A 19779-nucleotide genomic window follows, 5' to 3' on the forward strand; every position below is an offset into this window, starting at 1 on the left:
CATGCATGAAAACATACACTGGCAATATGCAAGGGTAGGCTAGGAAGGGGGTGGGAGAGTAGGAATGGGAAACTGGACTACCACATGCTTGAGATGTTTCTCTTTAATGCTTTTCAAAGTATGTTTGATCCAGGCTGACCCTGAATCCCCTTCCCACCACTTTCTTACATAACCAATCTTTTTATAATCGCCTTATTGTAAAACTTATGACTCACAGGAAATATGTAAAATGAATCTACATGAATATATAAAATGAACACGACCAGATTATCAGTACCCCTTGATTACATCTCCCCGAGTCCCCTCCCAACCATCAAAGAGGACTATCCTGAATTTTGTGTTTATCACTCCCTTGCATGTTTTTATCATTTGCCATATATAGGTGCTTATTTCTAAATAGATCATTCAGTTTATGCCCATTTTGAACTCCACATGAAAGAAATTATATTTTACATATTCTCTATGGTGTATTTTCTATTCATCCCTGCTATTGCCTGTAGCTACAGTTTATTCATCAATGTTGTATAATACTCTGTGGCGTCAATATTCCACCATCTATCCATTACACTACAGATGAGCACTGGGGATATTTGCAGGTTTTGAATCACAAACAACGCGGCAAGAAACATCCCCGAGCAGGTTTCCAGGGGCATCCTTTTTAAACCGTGTGTTCCGTATTTATTTTCCCAACATTCCTTCTTGAATCGCAGACATGGCTTCCAGGATAATTCTTTTTCTCTCTCAAGTGCCCTTTACAAATTCCTTTAGTGAAGATAATTTGAAAGTGACTGTGCTCAATCTTAATTTGCTTAAATGTCCTTTTGTATTCTTTAATTTTACTCCAGGGTAAGTTCATTTTTATTTCTTCTTCCTATGATTCCTTGGGATTTCTGAATCTAAAGATCAAATCTTTCATCAATTTGGAACATTCACAGGGAGTGTCTCTTCAGAACTTCTCTTCACCATTTTCTCTCTCTTTTCAGAACTCCAATCAGATAAATGTTATTCCTTCTCAAGCTCTTCTCCATGCTACTCAGCCTTCCTTTCCTATTTCTACTCCCTTTTTCTCTCTGTACTGAATTCTGTGTAACTTCCAGACATATCTTTATTCTCTTTTGGCCTGGGTCGTGGTCAGTTTCACTTATCAACAGCATTTTTATTTCACAGATTTTCTAGAATTCTTATTTTGTCTCCTTGGTCAAATCCCACAGTCCCTTTTTCATCTTTTAATTTCCTTTTTTATTTTTTTGAAGAGCTTTTATTTTTTAACATTTATTTCAAAGAGAGAGACAGAATCCAAGTGGGGGAGGGGAAGAGAGAGAGGGAGACAGAATCTGAAGCAGGTTCCAAGGCTCTGAGCTGTCAGCACAGAGCCCAATGCAGGGTTTGAACTCATGGACCAGGATATCATGACCTGAACTGAAGGTGTACGCTTAACTGACTGAGCCACCCAGGTGCTGCTTAATTTCCTTTTTTAAAAAAGCAGGAGACACGTTTGTCTTACATCAATAATTCCAGGATCTTCAGTTTTTGTACATCTGATTTTGTGGTTTGTAGTTTCGCTAAGTATTGTGCATGACTTGTTTTCAGTGATTCTTGTTTTCAGTGATTCCTCAGTTTGTGAGCACATATTTTTTTATAATTTAATCTGTGGGAATTGAGATTTGGGGTTTAAAATGGCATTTCTTCATGTTTCAGAATCTGTGTCTCCCTCTCTCTCTGACCCTCCCCCGTTCATGCTCTGTCTCTCTCTGTCTCAAAAATAAATAAACGTTAAAAAAAAAAATTTTTTTTTTTTTAATAAATAAATAAAATGGCATTTCTTCAGTGAAGGTTTGTGTTTGATTCCTTCAGGTTCCCAAAGGAACCATCAACCCAAAAACACTTTGTATTTTGCTTTGGGACATGATGATTGAGCCACACAGGTAGAATAAATTCAGGCCCTAAGCTTTCAGGAATGCAATCTTTTCTCCTCCATACCCCCTTATCTAGAGTCAAGACTGATAGATCAGTCTCCTTTTGCAAAGGAGGTTTCTCCTAGCCACCCAACGAGGATTCTCCCCTCAAGGTTCTTGATTTATGCATCTCACACAAGCCCCAGACTTTGTCTCCCATCTGTTGGCAGTGTCTATTAGAGGCAGATTCTACCACCAGGGATTAGACATCGCCCTCGTGGCAAATCCCAACTCCAGTGTTCTTGCTTATCTCGATGGAATCACTTTTTTCAGTATTTCTGGTCTCTGATTTTTCCCCTTATTGCCAACTCCACCAAATTTGGGGATATTTATGGTGCAGCGTTTTTAGGTGAACTAGGAGGAATATGTTATTCCTACCACAAAAGTTCAAATACAATAAGGTTATGAATGTGCTTTATCAACTTGAACTAGTACATTTCAGTGAACTATATTGCTAGATCACATATTGTGGTCTCATAGACAAGAATGGTTCTTGGAGGCAGGAGATTTCAATTCTAACACAGGTTCTGCAGCCACAAGCACAATAAATCACTTCACCTACCTAGACAGGTACACTGGGAAGGGACAACATCAGTGATTTTGAAACTATTGCTCAGAGCCTGGGGCACAAATGAGTGGTCAGGTAGGGCTCAAGTCCCCCACCCTGGATTCAACCAAAATAGCTCTGCTTTTATATTTTGCATATTTATCATGTGAACAATAGCTTCTGGCTTTAACCAAGATAAAACTCATTGAATTTTATAAACTCCAAGCTTAAATCATTTTGGTGATGGCATTCTGTAACTTTTTTTTCCCTTTGAAACAGAATTTTAAAAGATACTATTATTAAATAATAAGATTCACACACCTACAATATAATATAATGCATGGCATTACACTTCCTAATACACATGAATTAATGAGTTAAACTGGCTACTCCATGTAGCACACTTAGAGCAATCCTTGGTACATATGAAGAGGTCAACAAATGTTAGCCACAAAGATGAGAAGGATTATGATAACGTGGACAACAACTACAGTTCAAAGTAACTTAGTAACGCTGTTCTCCTCCACTTCTAGATAAGGAAGGAGAAGATTAAACTATTATCTAGCTAGTAGACAGAGGATGGAGATGCCAGGGTTCTAAATTAGGTCTGGTGAACTCCAAGGCCCATGTACTTTTCACCATATCCTATATCCTCCCAGACAACAAAACTTCAGGATACAAAGTGAAAGATGTAGCTGTTCCTCAGGACATCAGAGAGTGGATCCATAGATAGTATCAGACTCAGCCTCACTACTTATAACCTGTTAACTGCCCCAATCAAAATGAGAGCAAAAACTTAACTTACTGGAAACCTACCACCTCTGTCAGTCAAAAACACTGCTACTAGGGCTTTAAAGGCTTACAATAATCATTACAAATAAAAAGACTTGAGATTTTGCTACCAAAGGGACCATTTTCAGACATCTTAGCTCAGTGCCAGATAAAGGGGCTACACTTTCCTCCCCATGTCAGAATTGATCAATAATTAAGTTGTCACGTTTTCTTTCATTGTGAAGTTCGACCCAAGGTCACATGTGCATCCATTATGACATGTATTCTTTGTTTCTTTTCTCTTTTTTTCCAGGAGACTGTAACTGTCCTTTTCCTTCTGCATGCATTTGACAGGCAGGAAAAAAGCCACTCAGACAATGTTGATATCCCAATGCATCTCTATCAAGCGTATGCCACGTCAATTCACAATGCAGAAAGTTGGGTAAATTGTATTTTCAAGGACAATGAAGGGCCCATGGGACAAACCAATCTTAATGTCAAATCTACTTTGGCTGGGCCTGACCACTGTGCCAAAAGCATGTGTTTAATTAATTAATCCAGGCCTCCTTTCAAGCAGTATTTATTCACTATCTGCTTGCCTTCCTGCAGGAGTGAATAATCAATATTTATGGGGCATCCATTTCTGTGGACTGAAGCACCCATGCAAGCTTCTGAGAGAAAAGTAAAGATGTTTGAGACATAGTCTCTGCCAGCAAGGAAATTACAAACTAAAGGGAGACAAGCCAAATACAGGGGTAGTAGAAATACAAGGCAATCTATGTGAAGTGAGATGTGAATAGTACAAATAATCAGTGTTTCAGAGAAGGAGAAATCACTTCTAGATGATGCAAAACTTGACCTTGAGTTCATCCCAGGTAGAAACATGAGAAGGGGTGGGCACAAATCCTAGAAAAAGGAATGGGACTCCAACCCCGTGAGGAAGAAGGATACAGTTGGAGAATGTCAAATAATCTGGCAGAAATGTAATAATAATAATTATTAACACAAATGGTAGGCACTCAGCTAAGTGTTTTTACATGCATTATCCCATGTAATTCTATTAACAACCCTACAAAACTGAAATTACTATTTGTACTTTATAGATTCAGCGGATGGAGTTTGGAGAAGTTAATTATGGAAGGTACACAGAGCCAGAAGCCAGAGTCTGAGGCCAAGGTTATCCATTGCCATGTTATTTCACTGCCCTCCCCAAAGCAACAAATTCCTAAGCATTCCGACATCCAAAATATTAAGAAGATATCCTTTTGCACATAAAGACACAAATGGATTACAATTTAGGTTTCTTCTCATCAATATATCTATTTTCTGTGAAGTAATTTCATGTATTTTTTTAATGCTTGTTTATTTCTGAGAAGGGGGGAAGGGCACAAAGAGAGGGGGACAGAGGATCTGAGCAGGCTCCATGCTGACAGCAGAGAGCCCTATGCAGCGCTCAGACTCACAAACAATGAGATCGTGACTTGATCTGAAGTCGGATGCTTAACTGACTGAGTTTACTTAACTGTCTGGGTTACTCAGTTACCCCAATACCAGACACCCCAATACCAAATATTTTTAACAAAATATCCTATCTTCAATCACACTAACATCTTCAAAGTCTAGGGTCTAGGTCTGATTTATTTCTCTCAACCAAAGTTACCCCCACAAGGGTAACTGGATGGGATGGCTTACAGATGGATGGACACACAGCCAGCCAGAAACATGGGAGGGTAAATTAATGAGTGAAGGAACAGATAAATTAATCTATAGTGGCATTTAATGCCTCCACCCTCCTAACCAACTGGAAGGCAAATATGACTGGTTTGCTAGTTACCATTTTTCTTCCTTATAGAGGTATGAATTACATCTTATAAAATTCACCTATTGTAAAGATACACCTTGATGATTTTTAATCAGTTTACACAGTTGTGCAGCCATGACCACAATCCAGTTTTAGGATACTTTCACCACCCCCAGCTGGACATCCTCATTCTTTAAACTCCACTCCAGGATCAGAGTTGGCTGCCAAATCATAAATCCTCAATTCTCCACATTTCAGAATCCTTCTAAAGACTTTGTCTTTCTTATCTGATGTGTCTCCATACCATGACATTGGGATACAGATTCTTCCCTTCCTGGGTATCAGTCTTCAGTTGCTACCTACAATCTCTTAACAAGCCCTCTAGCTAGCCCTTGTATAATTTTTCCTTCAGCTGGTTATCAACATGGTCTGATGCATGAGACTACTCAAAGTTACCCTCTTCCTTAAATCTTTTTTTTTTTTTTTTCAGAATTAGAAGCTGTGACCAGATTGTAGACTACACACACACAGCCCAATATTCAAGTTCTTTTACTTGACTTTTTTTTTAATATAATTTATTGTCAAATTGGCTTCCATAAAACACCCAGTGCTCATCCCAATGAGTGCCCTCCTCAATGCCCATCACCTACTTTCCTCTCTCCCCCACCCCCCCCCCATCAACAGTTGGGGGGAAAGTGGGTGATGAGCAATGAGGAGGGCACTCTTTGGGATGAGCATTGGGTGTTGTATGGAAGCCAATTTGACAATGCATAGGGGCACATGTACCCCAATGTTTATAGCAGTGCTTACTTGACTATTTTGAATAAGTGACTTGAGCCTCCAGAATTATTCTCCTATAATAGAAGCACATAGTGAGTTCTTTCGACTAGGACTGGCCCAAATACAGAGAACATCTTAATTACAAAAACTGCTATTTATTGACTTCTTCCAACATGCCAGACATAGTGCTAAGCATATTAAACACCTTACCTCACAAAACCCTTAACACTGCTAAAAATCACTATTATCCTCACTTCACACATTAGGAAAATGTGGTTGAGACTCACTTTTTTATCCAAGTTAACATAGACAGGATCATGATTTGACTCTGAAGTTCTTGTTAAGAACACTGAGGAAATAATTCTTATACAATTTCAATACTTGGAAGTTTAGACAACTAATGCTTACACTCAATGGATCTCAACCCTTCTATGTCTTACAAAGTGTTTCTAAATAGGTCCACTTAGGACCCAACCCCAGATTCTGCCCATCCATTCTTAGCAAAACTAAGTGTAGGTCAATGCTTGTACCCTATCATTTCTGGCACGTGGTTGAGAATATCTACTCTTCCCTAGAAACAAGAATAAAGGCTCAGAGTCCTCTGTAAGGGCACAGGAAATAGCACTGACTATCCAGCATACCCCACTTTACAGGTTATCATAGCCAACAGCCACCTGACAATCCATCTGGATGTCCTCGCAGGCACTCATAGCTCCCCCAGCCAGAACTAAACTCTTGATCTTACTTCTCAAATCCAAGCTCCCAGACTCTCCATACCCATCTGCCACACCTTTATCCACCTAAACCAGAACACTGGGAATCATCTTTGTCCTGACCCCTCAAATACTGAACCTTCCCAAGTTCCTAATATGGCAAGAGTCTAAGTGACTTCAAACACTTAAATTTATATCATATCTAAGTACATGTGATATGGAACAAAGGAATCTATATAAATATACAGAGAAGTATACCATGTTTCTCTGGATGCAAATATATGGCCAATTTCTCTAACACAATTCAATCTTTATCACTAGGTACAGAGTTATGAAATTATAATAAAAGTATATGGTAATGCCACGTGTTGTTCTTCACGTGCTTTGCTATTAGGAAATATAAATTGAAAATACAGTCAATTTTTTAAAAGGTAGCTTTTTAAAAATTTTTTGAGGCTTATTTATTTTAGAGAACGAGAGACTGCACATAAGCAGGGAAAGGGCAAAGAGAGAGGAAGACACAGAATCTGAAGCAGGCTCCTGGCTCTGAGCTGTCAGCACAGAGCCTGATGCAGGGCTCGAACTCACTAACCGTGAGGTCGTGACCTGAGCCAAAGTTGGACACTTACCCGACTGGGCCACCCAGGCACCCCCTGTGTCAATTTTTACAGACATCTTTTACATGTAATATAGTACATCGACCTAGATAAACCCACTGAAAAGATTTTCTTTTTTGAGAGTTCCACCTTTTAGGTTTAAACCACAAAACTACCAGCCCAAGCCTAAGTTGCTAATAATCAAAATCACATCAATTTCCTTAACTTTAAAATATAAAGACTAGAGAAAAAAATAATCAACAAAACCATCCTGGAATGAAACTTAGGGGAAATTTTTAAAACACCATGAAAATGAGACCCTGACACTTCTCAACAGTGGTGAGGGCTAGAGAGAAGAAAGAGAAATTGCCTGCTCAGGTCAAGTTACAATTTACTACAACTGTACATCACTGGGCAGAGAATCAATGTTCTAAAACTGGGTTGTGTATATTAATTTTATGTTGTATGTATCTCCTGAACATAACATTTTCTCCTCCACAACAATAAGAAAAGCCCATTGTACTCCAAACTATTACCATCTCTCAAATAGACAGGGCCTCATGTGCCTCCCTGTGCCCTTTTTGCCCAGTCACTAATCCATTTTATACACAAAGGGATCCTTTTAAAACACATATTGGAACGTGTCCTTCTCCCCCTTAAAAACCTTCCCAGGGCTTCCATTTTACTTGCGAGAAATACAAAATCTTTAACTTGGTCTCGTGGCAACAAAGAAGGCCCTTTCTCTCTCTCCATCGTTTCTCTCCAACCACATCAGTCTTTCTTTTAATTCTTCTACTGTTCCAACCTCTCCCGATTCAGAGTCTTTGTAAACCTGTTCCACCAACTCACAACACCCCTGCCAGAGTAATTTCTACTCAGTCTTTAAGTCCCAGCTTAACCACAAGCTCTTCAGAAAAGACTCCCTGGTCTCCCAAGTCTAAAGAAATCCCCATTATTTTCTTCCATACATCCTATTATTCTTGTTCATAGCAGTGATCACAATTACTGTATATTTATTTCTGTGTTTATTCAATGTTTACCTCCCCATTAGAAGCTCACTTCTTCAAAGGAAAGGACTATGAAAGATTGGTCACCTTGTGCCCATAGCAATATCCAACACATTATAGGTCGTCAATAAATATTTGTTTAGTTAATGACTAAATCCTCTCAGTTCTCCAGAAGAAGAATTCAAAGTATTTTAAAGACAAATATACCAAGGCTCAAAGATGTTAACTACCTCCTCCATGGTTACATAGCTAAACGGTGATGGGTAAAATAGAGATATAAATCCAAATATGATTCTAACACCTGTCTCTCCACCCCGCCCCACATGACTGCCCAGACGTGATTTTATTTTTTTTTTTTTCTTCAACGTTTTTTTTTTTTTTTTTTTTTTTTTTTTTTTTTTTTATTTTTGGGACAGAGAGAGACAGAGCATGAACGGGAGAGGGGCAGAGAGAGAGGGAGACACAGAATCGGAAACAGGCTCCAGGCTCCGAGCCATCGGCCCAGAGCCTGACGCGGGGCTCGAACTCACGGACCGCGAGATCGTGACCTGGCTGAAGTCGGACGCTCAACCGACTGCGCCACCCAGGCGCCCCAAGCCCAGACGTGATTTTAATCATCAAGGGACATTCCAGGAATGATAAGAGATCAGGACTCCACCAGCCATTAGCATTTTCGAATCCACGGCACACCTCGATTTTACCAAAAGAACCAACTTTGTTTCTTTCTCCAGGTCACACATCCCTTGACAACTTGCTGCCTGGACACTCTACGTCAGAAGTAAAACAACTTAATCACACAACAGAACATCAGCCCTCAACAAGATACTAATCTGAGTGAAACCTACTTGGAGCTCACGTTCAAATGGTGAACATGAGCAGATCCTCAGAGGAAGGCACATAATCTGCAGAAATCAGGTTCCAACGTTTACTCAACTACCTGTTTTAGTTCCCAGGAGAGGCACCGTGCATTCATTTGACAAGTATTTATTGAGCACTTAGCAGGTGCCCAGGCACTGTGCTAGGCAATAGGCATAGAATTTAAAAAATGCTGTCAACAGCATAATGATGTTCTTAGTCATCTGACCCTCTAGCAAAAATGACCGATGCTGAGTATCGGATTAGAAGGAGATGATGTGATGGAGAACAAGGTGCTTCAAGAGCATATCACAGAGAAGGGTCATAACACAAGATCCGAAGCAATTTAAAGGCTGAGTGAAGCTGACTAAAGGATGGGAGTTCTAAACACATGAAGCCGCATGTACCCATAACATGTTCAAGGAAATTAATGGAGTGACAGAAACCCTGAGGTCACATTTTTTTAGTTGGGAGTAATCGAAAATGTGGACTCTGCCTAGTGGCCCTGTATCTAGAACTCTGCTGTCAGTGAAAGACCATAACACCTGTCAAACAACTTGCTGTCTTTAAAGCCACTGGCCTTATCTGCATATGATAAACCCCACCTATTAAAAGGAGCCCCCACACATGCACTGCCACTCTCTAGATCCCACTCCATACCCTTTTATAATTTTACCAAAACCATCCACCCATCCTGCTTCACCTCTGGCTTCTACAACCAGTAACGGACAAGTACCTTTATGATCTGCTACTGTGACTTCTTCCACAATAAGGAACGAATAGGCCACCATCCTTGGGCAAGATGGTTTCTCTAACATAAAGTTGGATTCCACATAGAGCACCTTTTCCTACCCTCAATCTCCTATCACTAATGTGCCCCCCAGCAGGTAGGCAAGTTGCCTCTGAAACGATGTACCTCGATGATGTAAAAATGCACTCTTAAATCCTAGAAAGCCAGTACCTCTCACATCACTGATGCCGAACCTTGGCAGTTATATAGGGGCTAAGGTATACTAAGTACAGTATATTGCATGTGCCTCATTGGTATGGAATCTCTCCACCCATGGACCAGCTAGGAGGGATATGGCCCAGCTATATCCTATGACAATTGAACACCCACATGTACTCCACAACCAACACACACACCATAGAAGCCTGGGCCCTTGGGGGTAAGGACATTCCTTTCTCCTTGTCCATAATGGTTAGGCCAACAGGATGAGCCCGCTAGTGACTGAGCTCTGGATCCTTACAGGTTCTGTCTTAGAGAACAATCCATTTCCTCTGCAATAGTCAACACTTAAGGGTCTATTTGTCCAAGGCAGCCTGACCTTAGTTTCAAGTCTTCTGTCTGGGACAACGTGCCCTCTTCCAGAGGCTCTGTGCGTCCCGATATACTGCAGCACTTCTGGGGCCACAGATGTCACAGACTCCAGAGACAGTACTCTTCAAATGCCCTCTGCTCCCAGCCTCAACGGTTAAACGGAGAGCCCTGTCTTTACGATCCGCTTCAGCCCATGGCTGCAGGGATTTTGATCAGACTCCATCTACCAGTACACACAGAACCTGCCCCAGCTGCTAACTGCCAGTTCCTCCATTTAGGTGCTAGATGATACACTCATCAAGAGCCTCTTTTGACCTCAAATACCCTAAAGTCCTCTCTCTAAAACCATTTCAATTACAAATTCTGCTGGAGACTAGAATGACGAGGAAGACCAGGGGGGAAAATCATACGATGCCAAGAGTGTTTGGGAGGATTTAATTGAGGGCATAAAATCTTAAATAGTACAAATAATCTCAACTCATTTCAGTCCAGACCAGATGACAAGGCAAGTGAGCATGAATTAAAATTACAGATAAACACATTGGGAACAGATGTGGGCAAGAATTTTTTCCCCAACACCGAAAATCTTAAACAAGCCACAAAAACCCTCCAAAGTCACTGGCAACCTTGAAGATACAATTAGAGCCAAATTATGAGGGGCATAAAACCCTGAGGTGTGTGTCAAGAATTCTGGAATGTGTCAAATGATCAGTGTCGTTTCCTGGAGCAACTGGAGGATGCACAGTCAAGGTTCGTAGCTTTTTGCCCCCCTTTAACTGAGACCACTGCCAATTCAGGGGCACTCTTTTTTCTGCTGAGGTTACATTCGCACTTTTATTACTTCTTCCGGGCACAGGCATCGGTGTCACTCCGGGGCCCACTCCCCCTTCACCACCTTATGGGCTCACACTTTAAGTGGTCAGGCTCCTGCTACAGTCATTGCCTTAACGTCACGAGGAAGGTAAAGAAATTTCACACTGCCGGCACAAACTGTCCTGAAGCATCAGAGAGAAACTGCAAAGGGGAACGGGGATGTTCTGGGTGGTACTGGATACCTTGGGACCTCAGCAATTGCAAAATGGCCTCTTCCTGCCAACGTCCATCACTTTGGGTCTTTTGGCAGGTATCTTCCCTAACTGTCCTATTGTCCCTTCCTTAGGGACATCCCGGGTGTACCAACAGCCATGTGGCTTTAACCACCAATTCAGCTGATTACCTTCATTTCCCTTTAAAGGGCCCAGGAATTCGTTACAGCATGTGGCATGGCCCAAGATTTATAGAGACAAAGTGCCACGCCCCTAGAGTCTGGATATCAGTTGTGTTGGTACAATGAACATCGTAAGTCAGTCAGAGCCTGTTACTCTTAACTCTACGGTCTTAGGTTTAATTCCCACAAAGAGAAAAACTCAGTGAAAATCTTCATCTCTCTCCTGGATCAGTCAGGGGGTAGGGGGCAGAGGCAAAATGTGTAACCATATAAGAAAATAGGCATGACTGGAATAAAATGAGTTTCAGGATCATGTCACCAAGTTATAACTCAAGCGAAATGGTCAGAACTCAGCAAAATGGGTTCAACATTATTTCCTATGTGAAATACACAGAGTCTGTTGAATATCTGGTACTGAAAATCATTTCCTTCGAAGTCACTGACCTGACAGTGATAGAATTATTCTATGTGGTAAGAATGTATTTTCACCTACCTTATCTCCTACATTTAAAGAATTCATAAAATATAATCATTAAAACAAATGCAATTTTAAAAGTTAGAGCATTTTATGCATATCATATAGCCAGCCAACTGGGGTCAGAAAGCACAGAGCACTCTCTGTGCCTTCTCAAATTCCCAGTCTAAACCTCCTCAGGTAGGATGGCTCATCGGAGGCCTAATGAAGACAAACCTCAGAAAACTTCCATTCCCTAAACAGGCCCAAGGAAGATTGTGACTCAGATTGCTAAGGAATGATAAGCTCTCATGGGGTGATTTTCCTCAGACTAATGACCTGACATCCACAGTAAGACAGAGAGAGATGATAAATATGCTAATTGAAGGGCCTTCATGGAGGTATTGAGAGAGGCTACAGCCACTTCAGTTTCTGTAATCAATAACAGCAGGGTGGCAGAAACCATACAGCTGAAATCACACCACTGTGGTCATCCCTGAAATACGCATCTCAGGTCATCAGAGGCCCGCCTCTCTGCTCACTTACTGCCTGCCCGTCAGGAGACAATCTCAATTCACAAAGCAAATGGTACAGCCTCTCCATATGCAGGGTAAAAATTACTTTACATAGAAATTGAGTGTTTGTCACCTTTTCATTACTTTCTGTTTTAGAGAGGGGACAGGATGGTGGGGTGGGGAGTGGTGAAGAACTGAATAATATGCCTTAGAAGAGGCCCATTGGGCTTTGCACGTCTTGTCAGAACAGAAACGAACCAACCTCTCCTCTTCTTGCAAGACACAGGAAACACAGAGGAAAAGGTAAAAGACAACTATAAATCCAAGGAGAAAAATATTTCCCATGGTATTAGGAAAGACTATTATGCTACTTCTAAAGATGTTCTTGGGAAATAATTGGATTAAGAGATCTGGAATAAAATTCATGGAGAGCACAGTTTGAGACAGCAGACCTTAGAAGTCTCCTGAGTTGCCTTTTTGTCAACCAACATATAAATTTTGTGTTTTCATAATAAAGAGAATAACCCACTGCACAGGAAAATGCACCTTTTCTGATTCTCTGCTGTGCAGAGCAAGCCCCAGCATGTGGACAGGCGAGCAGGATGTTCTGGGCTCTGCTCTACTTGGGGTCAACAGAGGTCATGGTACAGAGTAAATGGTGCTGAAAAGGGCCTTTGTCTAACATAACGTTCTCTTCACTCCAGTGTCTGAACGCTGAGGTGGGAGTCAAGAGGAGAAACCTAAGAAAATCCAGATATCCAAATGGGTCAATTCAACTCTTTCACCACCGTATCTTTCCTGAAGACGTTCTCTCATTCCTATCAAAATGCAGAGTTGTCGAAAAGCATAAATAACCCTATCTGATACAGACACCTCCGAAAGAACTATCAGCAAACAGCCCCCTCCCAACAAAGCTGGTAGTTTCCTGCCTCAGAAAGCAGCAGATAGGAGAAGGAAGAAAAGCCCCGATTTCACAAATTGGTCCTAGCTATGATCTAATCTAGGAAGTGTTACTCCTGCTTCCCACTTTTCCCTCAAAGTCATGTCAGGTTTGGTAAAAGCTACCAGGTTGCAGCAATGGGGCCTTGAATGAGTCTATTTTTCAGTGAGAGGTCACACCTGTCAACATCTTCACTGGTAAAGGCGTGCACGCCTTCTGGAGAAGTATTAGCAGAAGCAGGGGCACGAGGTCTATTGTAAATTGGGTCAGAGCAATGACATTCCTCTTGAATTTCTGTGGGATAATCAATGATTCTGCTCTAATGAAACCATAAATCAGGAAGGATTTACATAAACTGAGTCTCACTTGGCACTTCAACAAATAGCAAGTAATGGATTTTGCATTAAATTATAAGACCTACCTAACAACCCTATCCGTTACCAATAAATGCATCCCTCTGAAAATTCCAGTCAATCTTTAGGTGTTTCTAAAGCGTCCTGGCTGCAAACATGCTTATTTCCAAAAGGCAGAAAAATCAGGGCAGATTTTCTGATGGCATCGTTAGCTATTCTTGGCTATCAACACACTACGTTTTCCTAGGAATTTTACCAAAATACAACTTTCTAAAGACCAAGCAGAGAAATCTCTGCATAAGCTGAACACTCCATGATAAAATATACAACATTTCTATAGATCAGAAGATGCTAGAGGAGAGGATCAACAAATTACAGGTTGCCACCTGTTCTTATAAATAAAATTTTATTTGAATAGCCACACCCATTTATTTACCCATTGTCTCTGCTACTTTTGCAAAACAGCTGAGTTGAATATTTACAACAGAAACCTTCTGGCCCACAAAGCCTAAAATGTTTACTTTGTGGCCCTTTACATTAAATATGCACCAACTCTTATGCTAGAGAAAAACGAGAAAAAAGTGAAATATAAGGTAACCAGAGCTAAATCTGCTATGCTGTAGAAGCTTCAAAGGGAGCCAAAAAGGATCAACTCCACGGGTATTTGAGAATGTGAAGAAAGATGTGTGACAGGTATAGTTTCCAAAAAATAGATAGGAGTTTAACCAGATTTGTTTTGTAAGATTTTAAACGAATTTTAGGTTCTCCTAATCCATGTAATTCTGCCAGGGCAAGACCTTTCAAAAATGAAGGGATAGCTGATCCACAATTTGAAGAGGACAAATTTTGGGAAAGGAGAAAATTCCAGGAAAAGGAAGCAAAACAATTTCTGCTCCAGAATGAATTAGCAATTAGGTGTTACTTAGCTAAAGCTTTTTTCCTTGCACGAAAGTAAAAAAGTTGCATATAATCCTATAAATAAGGATCCACTAGAAGCCCCTGTCTGCTAGATACAGGAATTGGTCCATGGGAAAGGCTCAACAGTCTGCTTACCAATGCCACTCATGAGAAAATGTAATAATGATAATGGTTATAATAACCATTATTGCAAGAACTATCATTCTTTTTATAGGAACTGTCACTTATGGAACATTTATCACATGCTAAGCATGATGCTAGGTACTTATGCATTTTTGCATTTAACCCTCCCAGCAGTCCTGTGAAACAGACTATTATCACCCTCAGGTTTAGAACTGCTCAGACTATGGCTGAGAAAGGTAAATAGGATACGCAAGTTTGCAAATAGCAGAGCAGAGTTTTGCACCCATGTTACGATCTTCACATTATTCATTAAGCCCTCATGCCCCCCACCCTCATCCCAAGCACCGCTCCACCACCAAGCCCACTTACCTCGACAGACACTGCAGCACTGATTCTCTGGGAGAATGTGGTCCTTTTCTGAGCAGTTCAAAGGAGGGCATGCGTCTGTAATTTTTACTAAAACTCCACCCTGGAAGCCAAATAATCAGGAAACAAAAAAACATTCACATTTCTTAGTTGATGACACAGACATAAGATGCTCATTGTTAACAGCCTGCAGTGATAACAAGTTTCAATAAGTAATAGTACTTCTAGGAATTCCACAATAATGACAAAGTCGCAAATAGAACTTCCAGGATGACACTCCTGGAAGAGAAGGCACATTTCTTTTTCTAGGTCTACACAGCCCCAACTTCAACAAATAAGTTTCGAGTATCTTCTATGTAGCAGAAGGTCACTCTACAGTGGTATTGCTGGGAAGTTCACAATGGGCTGCTGAATGGGGGAGCCTTACTTTGTACGGTTTGCTGATTTCTGTGATATGAATACCGCGATGATGACCAATTTTGAATTACCAACATAGTATCACTGACCAGAGTTGGGAAGTTATGAACAATGAGCTCTCATAGGCTGCTATGAGGTAGTTTCAGTGCTCCTGGATCACACAAACCATTAACGCAAAGATAATTTAAGACCTCTTCCTTGCCCTTGAGGAGTTCCTCGTCTGGATACAGGAAGGAGGGGGGCAAAAAAACCCAAAACAAAACAAAAAAAACTCTCTTAACCATTATGCAGTACAGTAAGTCCTAAAAAGGGTATGATGATGTGTCATGGGAGAATGCTACTGCTCAAGTGGGAAGAAATTATAAGGAAGATGCCAAAGATGAATAAAGAAATGGGGAAGAGGAGACTTTCCTGGCAGAGGAAATAGACAAGAGCCAAGGTATCCAAGTACGAATGAACTGAATGGAGAGTTGGAGGAGTATTGGATTTCTCCCTATATGTAAGTAAAATCACTTACAATAGATTTTTAAATATTCACCTGATGAATCTTTAAGACCTCATTTCACCAAAGGTTGTCTTTGGTGGCATTACTAGCATCTGTATTTAGTTGTACTGTGAACTCTAAATATTAGTCCATTAATTACTATAAAAAAGGGTTTGAGAGTCTTTTATTTTATCTAGAATGTTTAGCTTTTCTCTCCTCTTCCCAGGAGGCTATTTAAGTCAACTAAGAAGCCAGCTTGAGAAAAGGAGTCTCACTTAAGACCAAAAGGTACTTCTCAAAATAAATGAGGGAATGGGATGGAGCTGGCTAGCCAGGAGAGATGGGGGCGATACAGAGGTTTCCATTTCTGAGACACTAGCATTCCAGTGGCCCCACGGTCCACTGGTTTCGCAGGAAACCATTTCATCAAGCACATCTACTCCTAACTATGAACCTAAACAAAACTCTAAACATCAAATATAAATTTAATTTCTAAACGACTCATCCACCATTTGGAAAATTTGCACCATGGTTTCCTCTCCTGTCTCATGATTTTCAGCCCCAACAGTCCTGCTTCCAATGTTCCTTGCAGTGTCTTCTTTTTGTCCTCCTTGCCATTCATTTTTTTTAATCTGTCCCAAGATATCCAGATCTCTTGCTTTTCTCCCATCTTAAAATGGGACTTAAGATGTGAGAATACAGCCTGCTACCTGTGCACCTTCACTCTCCATCACAGCTATGTTCCATTCTCATCCAGGCCATACTGGGGGGGCACCTAACCTTGAGAATGGGCACTGGTCCTAGGCCAGGGTGCCTACCAGCTGTGCCTTAATTTCTGCAACAGGGAACGGAACCAATAGACATTAATAACTTTATGATCAGCAGCATAAGCTTTCATGCACAGGAAAGCAAAATGCTTACTTACTGTTAATGCCTCTACAATAGAGAGCAGACAGAGTTACCCACAAATTGTACATCCCCACCGCCACAGCTCAAAGCCAGGGAATGACAGGCATGGGAGGCTCTTTACCTCAAGGGGACACAATAGTTGGGGTCCAATTAGTACTCCAGCACCCCTCCTGGAACCAGGGTATTTGAGGCCTTTCAGCCCAAATCCCACCCTCGCTCAGTTCCTTGCCTTACCCCATTCTGCATCCTCCACACCCTTACTGGTTGCTTCTGAGAGCCCTACCTTGTTCTGAAATCCTTAGTTCAGGGTCTGCTTTTAGCAGAACTCAAATTGAGACAATAAGTTTCATTCTTGCTGTCAAAAAAAACAATTATGTCTAGATGGTGAGATCCTGGGGCGATTTCCTTTTTCATCCTTGTAATTCTCCTCTATGTTCAAAATTTTTTATCTAGAGTGTATATTTGCTTTTGTAAAAAAAATAATAATAATAATAATACTTAAAATGCCATGAAGACTTTTTTAATATAATCACTCACAAAAGTTGATTTTTTTTTTATGAAAAGGGCTTGCCTTGGCTGATTAAATCAGACAATTCTAATCAACCTTTAACGTATTTAATGAGCAAGATCGTAATTTGAAATGTTTAAATAGAGACAAACCCCGTTGCATGATCTTGAAATAGTACGAACTGTGATTACAGTACCGAAAGTGCCACCACATCCATTAGTCCAGCCACATAATTAGGCACAAAACCTTTTTTAACTTTATTTTTAAAACTATTTCTAGTGAGAAGTATCTGATAATTAACATTTTAAACCCTCCTGATTATGGTATGTTATTTTATGACCCCTAGAACTCTGTGTTGGTAGAAAAATACAATGCCTCCATTCTTTCTCATTTAGAGTGACACTCTCTAGGTCATCGGTCAAATATAAACACTTTCAAGTTCTTTACTAATCACTGTGTTTCAGCCTGAATTTCTAATAACAACTCAGACCGTTAAGTCAAAAATTGTTGCTGGCCTGAAGAAATGTTGCGGGGCAGCAATAATTGGACAAAGTAAGCAAGACTACTAGAAGAGCTTATTCATCTTTAAAAAAAAAAAAAAGTATGTTAACTTCTGAAAACACTTGGTGAAAATATTTGAAACAAGAGTTTCTTATCTAATTGGTGTTGCTAAGGTTTTAAAATGATCCTAGGAAAATGAAAATGAAAGGATCTCTAGGCAGCATTTTGTCAAATGGGGATCTGCACTTGAACCACAGAAGACCAAGAATTAATTATTTGCTCAGTTCTCCCAAGGACAGTACTTATACAGTACCAGTATAGACGCCTAGGAGAGACGTTAACTCTTTACATGCAACAGGTACCACCGGGCATCAGGGTTTAAATCTTAAGAAAGGCTGCCTGGGAGGGACTCAAAGCCTTGGCATCCTATGCCCATCACCTCCTCTACCTGCTGACAGCATCCATTAAATGTGTCCCAAGGCTGTTCTCTGGCCAGTTATAAATACTACCCCATTCATCAAGAGAATCAATGAGCCATAGCCTCACCAACCTGGTATTCTCAGACAGACTAAAGAGTGATCATTCAATGCTTCTGGATCTAGCTTCTAAAATTCAGAAATGAGAATTATTTCCACATAAGTCTAACACCATCAGGAGTGGTAGTAGAGAGGCTGAGAAAGGAACCTGTAAAGCCAGACCACACAGGTTTAAATCCAAGCTAGCTCACTGACTACCTATGTGACTGATCTTCTGTGCCTCAATTTTCTCATCTGTGAAATGGGAATAATCATAGCACCTACCTAGCAGGGTAATTATGAGTTTTATAGAAGATAGTATGTTTAAAATGCTTTAAAAGAAGTGTCTAAAAAATACTAAATGCTCAAGAAATATAGTCGTCAATGACCCTTTTCCATACACAAAGGAAACATTTAATACATAACTATAAAAAGAAATTAATGACTTTTTAAAAGATGAAATTACTCACGTGCACATATATACACACACATACCACATGTGCAAAGGGAATAACCTGTCTGCCCCAACTTTTATAAACGGTAAAAATCTAAGCAAACAAAAGCAGTAAAAGACGAACCCAAGCAGGCAGAGCATCTACAATGTGCTATTAGCAGTGCTAAGTGCTGTTCCAATAAGCTGGCATTTCAATCCAGGCCCACATCTTCCAGAGGTCTCCAAAGTTCTCTGCCTTGATCCTCTGACAAAAGATCGAGTCATAATTGGGACCCTTGCCAGAGTCACCTACTGTTTCTATATAAGAGATAAAGGGCATTGCTACCTCTAAGTGGCAACATAAAAAACAGATACGGGTGGGGGGGTGGGGGCCGGGGAGTGCCTGGGTGGCTCAGTTGGTTAAGTGTCCGACTTAGGCTCAGGTCATGATCTCACGGTCCAGTCTGTGGGTTCGAGCCTTGCGTTAGGCTCTATGCTGACAGCTCAGAGCCTGGAGCCTGCTTTGGATTCTGTGTCTCCCTCTCTCTGCTCCTCTCCCACTCGCACTCTGTCTGCCTCTCTCTCTCTCTCTCAAAAATAAATATTTCTTTAAAAATTAAAAAACAAACAAACTGGGATCATCAGCAGAGTGGGCGAAATTGCTTTTAATCATCCCAGCTGCCTCTAAAAAAAAAGGTTTTAGAATCCAAATCATTTTCTCTCTCCTAGAAGTGAAACAATCAAGGCTTCTGGGTGGTTCAGGTGGTTGGGCATCTGACTCTTGATTTCA

The 19779-nt window shown here is 40.7% G+C and overlaps 1 protein-coding gene across 2 annotated transcripts in view; it reads right to left on the reverse strand.

The window, feature by feature from the left end:
* The window catches only part of NELL1 (neural EGFL like 1), an 875786-nt gene that overhangs the window by 644471 nt on the left and 211536 nt on the right, over positions 1-19779 (reverse strand). For both annotated transcript variants that reach the window (XM_060606214.3, XM_060606213.3), the window contains exon 11: positions 15226-15325. In XM_060606214.3, coding sequence (XP_060462197.2) covers positions 15226-15325 — 100 coding nt within the window. The remainder of the gene's footprint in view (positions 1-15225; positions 15326-19779) is intronic.

Source organism: Panthera onca, chromosome D1 (assembly GCF_046562875.1).
Source record: "Panthera onca isolate mPanOnc1 chromosome D1, mPanOnc1 haplotype 2, whole genome shotgun sequence".
Lineage (NCBI taxonomy): Eukaryota > Metazoa > Chordata > Mammalia > Carnivora > Felidae > Panthera > Panthera onca.